This window comes from Acomys minous (assembly GCF_964271855.1).
Source record: "Acomys minous genome assembly, chromosome: 2".
NCBI lineage: Eukaryota > Metazoa > Chordata > Mammalia > Rodentia > Muridae > Acomys > Acomys minous.
Genome location: NC_140484.1, coordinates 115,674,807 through 115,687,039, shown reverse-complemented (window position 1 = coordinate 115,687,039; position 12,233 = coordinate 115,674,807). Strand labels below are relative to the sequence as shown.

The 12,233-nt window shown below is 51.4% G+C and overlaps 1 protein-coding gene across 3 annotated transcripts in view; it reads right to left on the bottom strand.

The window, feature by feature from the left end:
• Window positions 1-12,233, bottom strand: part of SEMA4B (semaphorin 4B) — a 41,354-nt gene that overhangs the window by 7,328 nt on the left and 21,793 nt on the right. For all 3 annotated transcript variants that reach the window (XM_084772391.1, XM_084772390.1, XM_084772392.1), the window contains exons 3-10: window positions 5,355-5,518; window positions 5,144-5,206; window positions 2,962-3,060; window positions 2,400-2,511; window positions 1,990-2,103; window positions 1,734-1,885; window positions 426-607; window positions 177-327 (exon numbers count right to left, since the gene is read on the bottom strand). In XM_084772391.1, the coding sequence (XP_084628517.1) occupies window positions 177-327; window positions 426-607; window positions 1,734-1,885; window positions 1,990-2,103; window positions 2,400-2,511; window positions 2,962-3,060; window positions 5,144-5,206; window positions 5,355-5,518 (1,037 nt within the window). The remainder of the gene's footprint in view (window positions 1-176; window positions 328-425; window positions 608-1,733; window positions 1,886-1,989; window positions 2,104-2,399; window positions 2,512-2,961; window positions 3,061-5,143; window positions 5,207-5,354; window positions 5,519-12,233) is intronic.

Sequence of the window (12,233 nt, the reverse complement as noted above, 5' to 3'; positions counted from 1 at the left end):
TTCAATCATGGTGACATCGAATTGGGTAAGACAGGAGGCCTGGGCTTATTATGCCCTATTTCAAAGATGAGAAAAACAGGCTCAGAGAAGCATGGTGATTTGTCTGAGGCCACACAGCCTTGCTCTCAGCACACCTGCTCAGAACCCACTCTGAGTGCAACACTACTGATACATACCGCTCCAGGCCGGGGTGTGGGCACAGAGTGGGTCTCAGTGTACCACTGCTGCGTCTCTCTGTTCACTTTCTTGTACAGGCCGTCAAAGGCCTTCTGCACATCATTCATGGTGAAGACACAGATGGCGGAACCCTCTGTGGTCCCTCTGTGCCTGCAAAAGCAACAGCCAGATTAATTCCTAGTTAAGAGTCAGGGTTCAAGGTACCACCAGTGGGGTCTCCCGCTCCCAGCTAACCCCTAGCATCTCACCACTGGGAGGTGAAGACACCATAGAAAAGGGTCTTGCGCCAATCCTGAGGGTTGGGACTCAGGGTGAAGACATCTTGCAGCACGTTGAAGGGAAAGCCATCATCAGGCCGGGAGCACAGAAGCTGAGCCTTGAGGAAGGAGGTCCAGCGCTGCTGCAGCACCCGCTCTCCACCCTCATCGCCCTGGAAAAGAGGAGGCAGCACTGGCTCAGCCACAAGCTCAGGGCCACAGGTGGAGGCACCGTGTTGTCTTGCCAGCTCCCCTCAACCATAGCTGAGAGAGACAGAGGAATGAATGAGAGACAGGACAGATAAGCACTTAAAATGGAGAAAACTTAGAAATATGTGTCTCTGGTCATGAAGATGCACTCCCTACTGTGGATAACAGGAAATAGCTCAGTAGCAGTGTCACCACCATGTCAGCATCATTGGTCATTCAGGTTACTCAGGAGGATGAGGCAGGAGGATTGCAGCCAGCCAGGGAGTACAGTAAGAACTCAACTCAATGAGTATCTAAATGAATACATGAATACTAGGCAGAGGTGTCCATGATTGACTGCTGAGCAAGCAGGACGCCTAAAGCACCTTGAGTAGCACAACTCAGGTTTGTAACCAACTCAATACAAATATATTAGTTTGAATAGATCAGCAAAGAACACTTTCATGGTATGGGTGGCTCCTTCTTATGGGGACAGTAGGCACCCTAAGAGCTTTACATGGCAGAATTGAATCCATGTGACAGCTCTGACACTTGTTGTGGCATCGCTGCCATTTAACAGATGAGGAGCAGAGCAGGAACCAGGAAGCTGGAACTAAAAAACCTGGGCTCTTACTTACAATGTGATACAGTCTTGTAGGTCACTTTTATGTGCACTTTCTGGGGTTTTCAGTTTAAGAGAAAGCCAAGGCCAGTTTCCCAAGGGGCTGCTAGAGTGCCTGCCTTATATTTATAACCCTGGGCTCGCTCTCCAGCACAGTGTAAGCCAGGTATGATAACACATGCATTAAGATAAAAAATTCGCCCGGTGTAGTGGCGCATGCCTTTAATCCCAGCACTGGGGAGGCAGAGGCAGGCGGATCACTGTGAGTTCGAGGCCAGCCTGGTCTACAAACCAAGTCCAGGACAGCCAAGGCTACACAGAGAAACCCTGTCTCAAGAGAAAAAAAAAAGGAGGAGAAAAGGGGGAGGACAAGGAGGAAGAAGAGAGGCAGTTGCTGGTGGAGCTGTTGCTCCCTGGAAGCTGGTTCTGGAAGGTCACAGATGTCAGTTGCCCTTCGGGTGGATGATCCTGATCCCCACACCTCTCACCTTGCAGACTCGGGCAACTCGGGACACAATGGTGTTCTCAAAGAACTCAAACTCCTGGCCCGTCTCACTGAAGAAGAAGTAGATCTTATCGTCGTCACCTATCGGGCTGCCCAGACTCTCAGGAACATAGGCTGAGGCCACAAAGGCGGGGTCTGCAGAGGCCAGTGGAGGGTACACAGTCAGTCTAGGAACCTCTGGGACCGTGTCCCCTCCCAAGAGTTAGGAGATTGCCCAGTGAGCCGAGGCAGAACTCCACCTTGTAGCCAGTTGAGGGAGCTCTCAGTCTTGGTGGGCCGGGAGCTCTGGCTCCGGGAAATGGCTGGGTCGTTTCCCTGGAAGCTGCTGACTGTTCCAGTGTACAGCTCGCCGTCTGCCAAGAGAACGTTCCCATGGGAATGGCTCCCTTGGCCCAGGCCCTGCGCCCTACTCAGGGACCACAGTGACCACAGCCCCATCCATCCTGCCTAGAGGGAAGCAGGAACTTGGGAGGGGGCAGCCCAGAGTCACTTGATGCCCCCTGGGAACCAGCACAGCATGGGGAGACACCCGCTCAACCCTGGGGCTCACACTGCCCAGAGTCCAAACAAACCCCAATCCAGTCCTCCTGCCATGTGCACCTCCCGATTCCAAGGAGCCCCAAAGCACCCAGCCTGTGCCACCACTTACCAACCACCAGGGCCGTGGACTTGAAGTTGGGGTCAAAGGGACAACGGCCCTTGCCATCCTCCAGGAGGACATTGCCAGCCTCGTCTTGGGCTAAAGTGAAGCTCGCAATGTTCTGTGGGGGAGTAGATATGTGGCTCAGGGCCAAGGCGTGTAGCAAAGAGGTGCCCAGCAGGGAGATGTACAGGGGCCACACTGTGTGCCCTCCTTACGCCATGGTCTACGTGACCGCATGTGTACAGTGGGCACTTATCTCCAATGGGCAGGGGAGAGGTGTGTGGCTTGGAAAGTTTCAAGGGAGAGCAACACAACGTGAAGCCAGGAGTTTCTGACTCCAAGGCCTGTGTTCCAAAACACAGTCTTAAGGTCACCTTCTGCTGGAGCATGTCAGGGTGTGGGGAAACCAGGACGATGGGCTCTGGGGTCTCAAGAGCCTGCTGCCTCCTAGAAGCCTACCCTGAGGGCCCTCTTTCACCAGGAGTCAGAGCTAGAGGAGAGCTCCCCTGGCAGGTGGGCTGTGCCCCCGCAGCTGCAGCCAAGCCCCAGGGTATAAGAGGGAACTCACAATGTAGGCACACAGGGGGCTGAAGGCTGCGGTGCCACAGGTCAGCAGGTGGCTGCTGTTGAGTGGCAGGAGGATCTTGATGTAGTTTTGACAGTCTCGCTGTGGAGAAGGAGAGAGTGTCAGGTCCACATATGCCACCAGAGGGCACTGCAGAGGCCTTCTGCCCAGACCGGAGGCCAGGCCTGGGGGGTTGGGGCCTTTGCTGGGGGTCTGGGGATAACAGAACAATAGGGAAAACAGGAGCGGCTGGCAGAGGCTCCTGGTGCTCAGCTAGTTTCCAGACTGGCAAAGCTCCTTCCCTGTGGTGAAGGGCACCCCAGAGCGGGGAATTCCGCCTCTTGGCTTGCCTTGGCTCTCTGGAGTCTTCTGCAACCCAGTGAGGCAAACAGGAAGCAAAGCAGGCGAACTGCTCAGCCCTGACCAGCACAAGTGGCACCCCACAAGGTGTCTAATAGGAATTTCCAGATCCGTGCCACCGCCTCCCCAAGACCCACTGAATTCTTTCTGTGCCATCTTTCCAGTGGGAGGAAAGCCAGCCTTGCCGTCTCTCAAATCTCACACCTTCCTGGATGCAAAACCTTCAATATACAGAAACCCAGAATCTGACCACTTCCCGCTTCCTCTGTAGATAGTACCCTGCATGAGGCGCTATCATCGCTGACCCTCAGTGGCTGACGTTCTGTCCAGTCCCAGAGAGCCCACACTAGCATGTACACAAGGGGACCTATTTGTTCTTTGTTATTTATGAGAGTCCAGTAGCCCAGGCTGGCCAGAATTAGTACTGAATTCTCTGCTTTACAAGGACTAGAATTACAAGTAGGCTCAGAGTGCTCATTTTAAAAGACAGGCAAGACAGGCCTGCTGTCTATAATTCCAATTACTCTGGAAGCTGAGACAGGAGAATCCCAAGTTCAAGACCAGCCTGAGCAGGGTGGTGGCACACGCCTTTAATCCCAGCACTCGGGAGGCAGAGGCAGGTGAGTTCGAGACCAGCCTGGACTACAAAGTGAGTCCTAGACAGCCAAGACTACATAGAGAAACCCTGTGGTGTGTGTGTGGGGGGGGGCAGCCTAAATTACAAGGCCAGTCTAGGCTACAGAGTAAGAGCCTGCCTCAAGAACAGAGGCACCACGGAGTAGCTCAGAGGTGGAGCACTTGGCTGACCTGTATAAGACCCTGGGCTTGACCCCCAGAGTTCTGTAAAACAAAGCAAAATACACAGGCACGGCCATGTCACTCCTCTGCTCACTCAGAGCGAAACCAAAGTCCTGCTCACACTCTGGATATTTCCAGGTCAAGTTCCTTTCCTGCCTCGAAATCATGGCTCACACATGTACATGTTATGTAAGCTTCTTTCTTTCTTTTTTGGTTTTTTGAGACAGGGCTTTCTCTGGGTAGCCTTGACTGTCCTGGAACCCTTTGTAGACCAGGCTGGCCTTGAACTCACAAAGACTCTGCCTGCCTCTGCCGTCCAAGTGCTAGAATTACAGGCGTGTGCCGCCATGCCCAGCTGACCTTGAATGTCTAATCCTCCCGCCCAAGTTCTGGGATTACTGGCCTGGTTTTACTTTTTCATGGTGTCTCTGGTAGCTAACAGTACAGAACAAGTACTGAAGAGGAGCTGAGGCTGAGGCGCGGCGCACGGCCAGGGCACAGTCTACTGTGCAGAAGGCACTGTGCTCTGTCCCCACGCTGCCAACAAGTACTTGCTGACAGTTTGCAGCATGAAGCGTGATTGGCTGGGGGAGCCAGGACTGGACCTGGAGGCCTCTGGGAATGGCAGCAAGTCCTGCAGGAGAACCCTGGGTTGGGCTGGACCCCATCTAATGTCTTGGCCAGACCCAAACTAGAATCTTCCAGACTTGTCTCTCCACTAGAGACCCTTTACAGACACAATCAGCCGTTCACCCGGGTCATACTGGTGCTAAGACTAATGTTTTATGTGTCAGGGGCCCTGGACCCACTGATTTATCCAGGGATACAGGCATACTATCCCAGTCCTACAGGTGGGGACAGTAAGGCTCGGCTGGATGAATCTACTTGTCCCAGATCACACGGAGGATGGGGCTGGGGCTGGGATCCAGGCCCAGCGCTGGCTACCTCCAGGCTATTCCCTTTCCATAACTCTTGGCTGTGTCTGCTCAGTGTTCTGCCCAGGTCCCTCCGCCTCCTCCAGTCTCACCTTGGGGTCCTTGCCCTTGAAGCTGCACTGCTGCTTCCTGTCGGCATCTGCACTCCATAGCAGCTGGGGAGGAAGATGGGAAAGGGGCGTCCCAGGGCTTAGAGGGTGCGCTGGGCAAAGCTCCTCTCCTGCCCCGAGCATCCTGCCCAGCAGGCCAAGCTTTCTCACCACCCCTCTCTGGCCACCCAGCCACCCTGCTACCGGCTCTCACCTCTTGGTACTCCCCGCCTGGCAAGAAGCTGAGATTACTGTTAAGTGCAAAGAGAGCTTCTCGGGCCCCCACGTAAAGCGTCCGACCGTCCTGGCTCAGCAGAAGGGCTGTGTAGTTAGAGATGTTTTCAGCTTCAAACTTTTGGATCGGCCTTTCTTCAGAGCCTAGGGAGAGGAAACCGGACATTGCCTGAGAATCACCTTTTCCATCCAGTTCAAGAATGGTCAAATTTAGCCAAAGACAGATCTGCAGGGCAGTCAGTGGCAAGAAATTGGGGCAATAGGTTGGCTATAAAAAGTAGCTTTTCTGACACTCAAGCATAAGAAAGAAATGCACCAAGATACACGGAAAAGAACGTTAATTACAGCTCCGTTCGTAGGACTGAGAAAGTGGAAACCTCAGAGTCCAAGGATATGGTGAAAATAAGTTATGACACTTCAGTCAATGAAATATTACACGGCAGGTAAAAACAAAATATGTTAGAAACTCCAGAAAATAAGCAAAGCAAGCCGTGTAAGAAAGACATAGTCAGAGGCTGGAGAGATGGCTCAGAGGTTAAGAGCACTGACTGTTCTTCCAAAGGTCCTGAGTTCAATTCCCAGCAACCACATAGTGGCTCACAACCACCTATAATGTGATCTGATGCCCTCTTCTGGCCTATACATGCAGGCAGAGCACTGTATATATAATAATAAATAAATCTTAAAAAAAAAAAAAAAAGAAAGACAGACAGACAGACAGACATAGTCTAGCTAGGCGCTGTGGTACATGCCTGTAATCCCAGCACAGGGGAGGATGAGGCAGGAGGATTAGAAGTTTGAAGGCAATCTGGGTTTATTTAAGTGAGACCCCGTTTTAAGAAAGAGAGAGAAAGGTTCAAAATACCAAGTAAATTAAAATATAAAGTCACGGGCTGCAAGTGCATAATAGAAGATAAGAAAGGACAGGCTGGCTCAGTGGGTAAAGGTGCTTGCCACCAAGCCTGACCACTCGAGGTCAGTACCCAGGACCCGTATGACAGGAGGGTGAACTCCCCTAACTGTCCTCTGACCTCCTCCTGAGTGCTATGGTAGTGTGCATGTACACATTAAATAACTGTAATAGAGACAAGGGAGACTGGAACATGTAACATCCTCCTGTGAACAGTGTCTGACCCAAAGAAAAGGAAAGGCAAGGGCAGCCCTCTCCCTCCCCTGACCTGCAGGGATACAGTTTAACCCTTCTGCCTCAAGCCAGAGCCACCAGCACTCGGGAAGACTTAGTTACTAAACAGAACATAAATGTCATTAGCTCTGTCCTCAGAAACATGAATGTGCCACTGACAGCATGACTGGGGGACACGGTAGTATGTGGGAGGAGTTGGGGGATGACAGGGTGGGAATAAGACTCTGCTGTCCTTCCTAGGAGCAAAGAGGGTCACCATATGGGCTACAGGGCTACGGTGTGCATGGAAACATGCTTGTCTAACACATAAGGGCCTGCGCTGCATCCCTAACAGCACACATCCCTGTATGTGCAGATACATACAACAAGAGCGAAGGCTGTATCAGACATTTAAGCAAGATGCTCAAGTGCACTGCTGTTTTGATTGTGGATGACACTTAGCCTAGACCACTGAGAAGTATACAACCTAGGACCAAATGGAGTTTGCTTGTTTTTGTGTTTGGTTGGTTGGTTTTTGAGACAAGGTTTCTCTGTGTAGCCTTGGCTGTCCTGGACTCACTTTGTAGACCAGGCTGGCCTTGAGCTCACAGCGATCCGCCTGCCTCTGACTCTCAAATGCTGGGATTAAAGGCGTGTGTCATCACTGCCCAGCCATGCTTAAAAAAAACAACAACAACAACACAGCTTTGTTACATAGTGCATATATATATATATATATATATATATATATATATATATATATATATATATATATATATTTACTTTTGGTCTTTTTTTCAGACAGGGTTTCTCTGTGTAGCCTTGGCTGTTTTATACTCACTTTGTAGACGAGGCTGGCCTCGAACTCATAGCAATCACCTGCCTCTGCCTTCCATGTGCTCGGATTAAAGGCGTGCGCCAATATGCCTGGTAACAGTGTTGGTTCTTACAGCAAACCCTTTCCTGATTAACATTTTAAAAAGTGTCTGTGGCCAGGCATGGTGGCACACTCCTTTAATCCCAGCACTCGGGAGGTAGAGGCAGGTGGATCTCTGCAAGTTCAAGGCCAGCCTGGTCTACAAAGTGAGTTCAGGACAGCCAAGGCTACACAGAGAGACCCTATCTTGAAACACAAAAAAACAAAAAAAAATGTGTGTGTGTGTGTGTGTGTGTGTGTGTGTGTGTGTGTGTGTGTATGTCAGAGGGCAAATTCTGGGAACTGGTTCTCTTTTATGTGAGTCCTAGGGACTGACTTCAGATTATCAGGCTTGGCAACAACAGTGCCTTTACCCACTGAGCCATCTGGCCAGCCCGCATGCATTTACGTAACACACACATACATGCATACTTGTGCATTTACATAACACACACACACACACACACAGTACCACTGAGAAAAATTTAATATCTATTCATTGTTGCAGAAGATGTAATTATTAGAAGATACTTTTTATTTATCACTAGGTAAACATGAAGATTATAGAATGTCTGGGCAGATTATTTCCCTGTGTGGCAAAGAATAAAAATGAGAAAAAAATCCAGACAGAAGACTGAAGCACAAAATACTGAAGCGATCCCTAGAAGGATCACAGGCATGTTCCCCTTAAACTTGTTATTTTGGGGTTTTACAGTAAGCAATTTATACTTGCATAATGTAAAAGATAAATTTAAGAGGAGAAAAACAAGTCAACCCCCACTGACCCATCAGTGTACTGTTTACACTTTGAATAACCAATGGGCTCAGAGGGAAACTGTTTTAAAAATTCTAAGCGGCCATGACAGAACAAAAAAAAAAAAAAAAAAAAAAAAAAGCAGCAAGCAGCCCCAGGGCAGCCTCAGGCACGTCCCAGCTGACCAGTGGCTCGAGACCATGCAAACAAACAGACAGAGACTCTCAGAGCTGGGAAGCCATGAGGCAGCATGCCAGCCGAGCACTGTGAGGATGACTTGATGTGTGTTTACATGTGCAGTGTGTTTACATACCCTCAGCCTGGTTCCAGGAAGAGGTAAGGAAATGAAGAAAAGAAAGTGTCGAAATAGAAGCATTAAAATCAGAAGAAGAAAAAACCAACCTGAAGAAGCCATCTAAAGTAGGGAGAGAGAGGCCACACAAGCAGGTCATAAGATCGTCACACAACTACCAGGCGTGTGCTGCACACTGAGCTCCAAGACTCCGGTGGCCACGGAGAAAGGGGAAATGAAGTACCTTGGTTCTTCTCACTGTTCCAGAACAGGAAACTATCCCACTCCCTTGATGGAAACTCAGCCTTTCATCCCATGACACGAGATGCTGAGGAGCCTCTCAAATGGGGCTTTCCCAGTCAGCTTGCTGAGACACATGGGATGAGTAACATCTCCAGTCAACAGGGCCACTGGGGCCCATAGCTGCACCCCAGAAGGTCTGGGGAGGGAGTGGAGGGAGGGGACTGTGCAGGAGTTCAGGGTGAAATTTGTGTGGCCCTGTAGCTGAAGTTTTGTGACACTCCTAAAACTCAGAGTTAGACACAGGGTTGCACAAGCCTGATGCCCAAACCTGAATTCTGCCACTGACACCAGAGACACTTGAAACCCAAAGATGTCCTCTCTTTAAACTGCCAAGAGCCTCTTCTCCAACTTTTAACTTCTGCAGCACCCAAGACTTCAAACCTTTACTACTTCTACACACTGGGGGGCCAGGGAAAGTTTCAGTACAATTCTAATCTCCCTAAACATCTCATGCCACTCCAGATGCGCCCGTAGAGATTCTGAAACTGCTGGTCTGAGAGACGGCCACTGGACCAGCTCCCATGACTTGGGAGGAGGTGGCCCAAGGACTGCACTCTGAGAAGCTCTGGGTAAGCCCTTCCCTGTGGGACACTCACTCACTTCACTTGGTTCCTCACATGTGTACAAAAAGTGCAGCTCACGGGAGCCTCACGCAGACTCAGCAAGATTAAGGCACACGGCTCTTGTACCCCTTTATCTCTGGTACCCCTCAAGGTTTCTGGAAGCACAGGCTGCCTCTGGTTTGCCAAAGTTTATCTGCCTATACCAGAGGGCATTTCCACCTGGGTGGGACCTACAGCCCTGGGTGGAAGCCACCCTTGGATGCTGTCCAGAAAAAGAAATGCAGAGTCCGAGATAAACACAAGTTCCAGGTGGCAGCTCAACACCCCCTTCCACTTTAGCCTGGGTGGATGGCAAGCTGCCCAGGGTCCCTCAGACAAAGTCACGCCCGGCTGCAGGGAGAAGCCTGGGTGCCAGCGGTCCAAGACTCACCGTATCTGCTGGAAACACATGGAACAAAATGGCCAAGGGATGGAAAGTGAAACAGTCTCTGAATGAGCACAGTGCCTTCACCACATGCTCTCTCATGCTGGGACCACCCTCCATGCTTCCCCTTGTCCCTTCGACCCTGTGCCTCAAACATAAGAGCCATGTGTACTGATGGACCCGGCTGTAGTATCTCACAGGACAGCCTGAGAGCGTATACCAAAGTCAAAGACTAGGTTCCAGTGCAGCCGTTGCCACTCATAAGGACAAGCCACTTAACCTCTCAGAGCCCCACTTTCCTTATCTGTAAAATGGGGACAATAATAGCCCTCTGCCTCATAGAGTTGTTATGAGAAGAAACGAGATTACGTATGTAAATAATAATGTACATAATAACCCACACTTACTGAGCGCTTTACTCAAAACAACTTTGCACACGTTTCCCCTGTGCTGGCATGGTGCCTGGCACACGATCAACACTCGAGTGGCTCAAAAACAAAATCCAAAAGCCCTGCAGGAAAATCCAGCCAGGCAAGCCACAGAGGGCAGGGCAGGGCAGGGGGTGCGGCCTCCCTCCTGAGAGCTTACAGCATCAGCCCGTCCCACCTGAGTCTGAGCGTGGTCCACAAGGGTCTCATGATCAGACCAGGTCGGAAACAGAATTACGTGTTATCAAAGCACGCATTGAGTGCTGTGACTACCCAAGCTCCCACGTGGCTGGGGCCACCTCGACGGAGTGGCTGTGTGGACGTCTGTGCTGAGCGCCCTGCCTGAGCCTGCCCATGTCTGTGTGTCTGTGTGCATATGTGCACGGAACCCTGGGGCCTGTCCAGGCTTGTGCATGAGTTCTTGGTGCTCTTTGTGCAAAGGTGACTGGAGGAGGTAGGGTGTGTGTGTGTGTGTGTGTGTGTGTGTGTGTGTGTGTGTGTGTGTGTGTGTGTGTGTTTTGTTTTCTGTGGTGCCTCTTGTGCCAAAGAGCATGTTTCCACCTGGTCTCTTGGCTGTGAGTGTGGCTCAGGTACCCTCCCTGTCCCCCATCCCCTAACTAGCTCTGGCTGCTGTCCCAGTCAGGATGGAGCCTCTCTGTGGACCCTGGGCAACTTGCGCAGGTGGCTGCCTGTGCCCCCCAGGGGTACTCCATCCTTCAGGAAGGTAGGATTGAGCTATTCCAGGTCAGCTACTTGCAGGGCCCCACACCCCCAATCCTAGCAGGAAGTGATGGGGGAACTCCTCAGCCCCCAGCCTCATGGAGACTCTCCCTCTCCCTGTGACTCAGCCGGAAGCTTGGCGCTTTCTGGGTTAAGGCAGGAATAAGGCTCAGCCTCACCGTGGCACTGCTGACTCAGAGACCCACCCCACTTTTCTCTGCTCTACAACTCATAAGCCATCAGAGTGAGATGCTGACCTGGCCCTAACTTCTTGCCCTCCACAAGTCCCAGCAGGATGAGGCCAGAACACACCAGCCTCCCTGCCGACTCAGAGCAAGGAAGGGGCCTTTTGCTGGGGGGGTGGGGGGGGCAAGGGGGGCAGGAAGGGGGCTTGACAGACCTCCTGGGTGGCTGTATCTCAGGGACTCAATGCCAAGTCACCAAAACCTTGAACCTACTTGCTACAGTCAGCAAGCTGACGTGTATGCACTTCCTCCCTCCACACCACCCAGTGCTGGGCAGGAAGCAGCCACCTTGTCTCCAGGCTACAGAAGTGGGAAGCCAAGGTCGGCATCACTTGGCTAAGGCCAGGGCAGAGTCGATGAGAGAGGATCAGTCCTACTGTAGTGGTGTCTGTGCCATAGTCTCCCCTGGGCTGAAGTGCTCACGAATCATTTCTCAGCTCGGTATGGTGGGCGGGAATCCTAGCACTTGGGAGGTCAAAGTATGAAGTGTCAGAAGTTCAAGGTCATCATCCATGGCTCCAATGCCAGTGCGCATCCAGTATGGACCTCACAAATCTTTGTCTCAACCCACTACATCACCCCACAAAAAGAAAATATTTATAGCACTTGGGAGACTGAGGAAGAACCTACTAGAAGCCTAAGGAAAGTCTGAGTTATATACAGCAAGACTCTGACTCAAAACCAACAACAACAATAATAATAAACCAACCACAGAAAGAAAGCCATGTGTAGCATTTGTTCTCATAGGGAGGGTTTACTTTGGAGAGGGTTTCTCCCAACTGTTCCTATGTGACCTGGCCAACCCATCAGAACCCCAAAGCCATGGGACCTATGCCTCAGCTACATAGACTGTTCCAACACCTTCAGAGCCTGACCACTGACCCCCCCCCCCCCCCGCCGCCGCCACCCCACTTGGGCCCACCCAGGACCATGGGCAGCTTCTATTTCCTCTGCTCAGTTCTGGCCACTCTAACCCCCCCTCTCCCACGGGCTCGGCACTCCCACCCACCCTCTTCCTCACAGCTGTCTCCAGCATTTTTCTGAAGAAACAGGGGCCGCTGAGTACGAGTGACCTCAACTTCTAGCTTCAT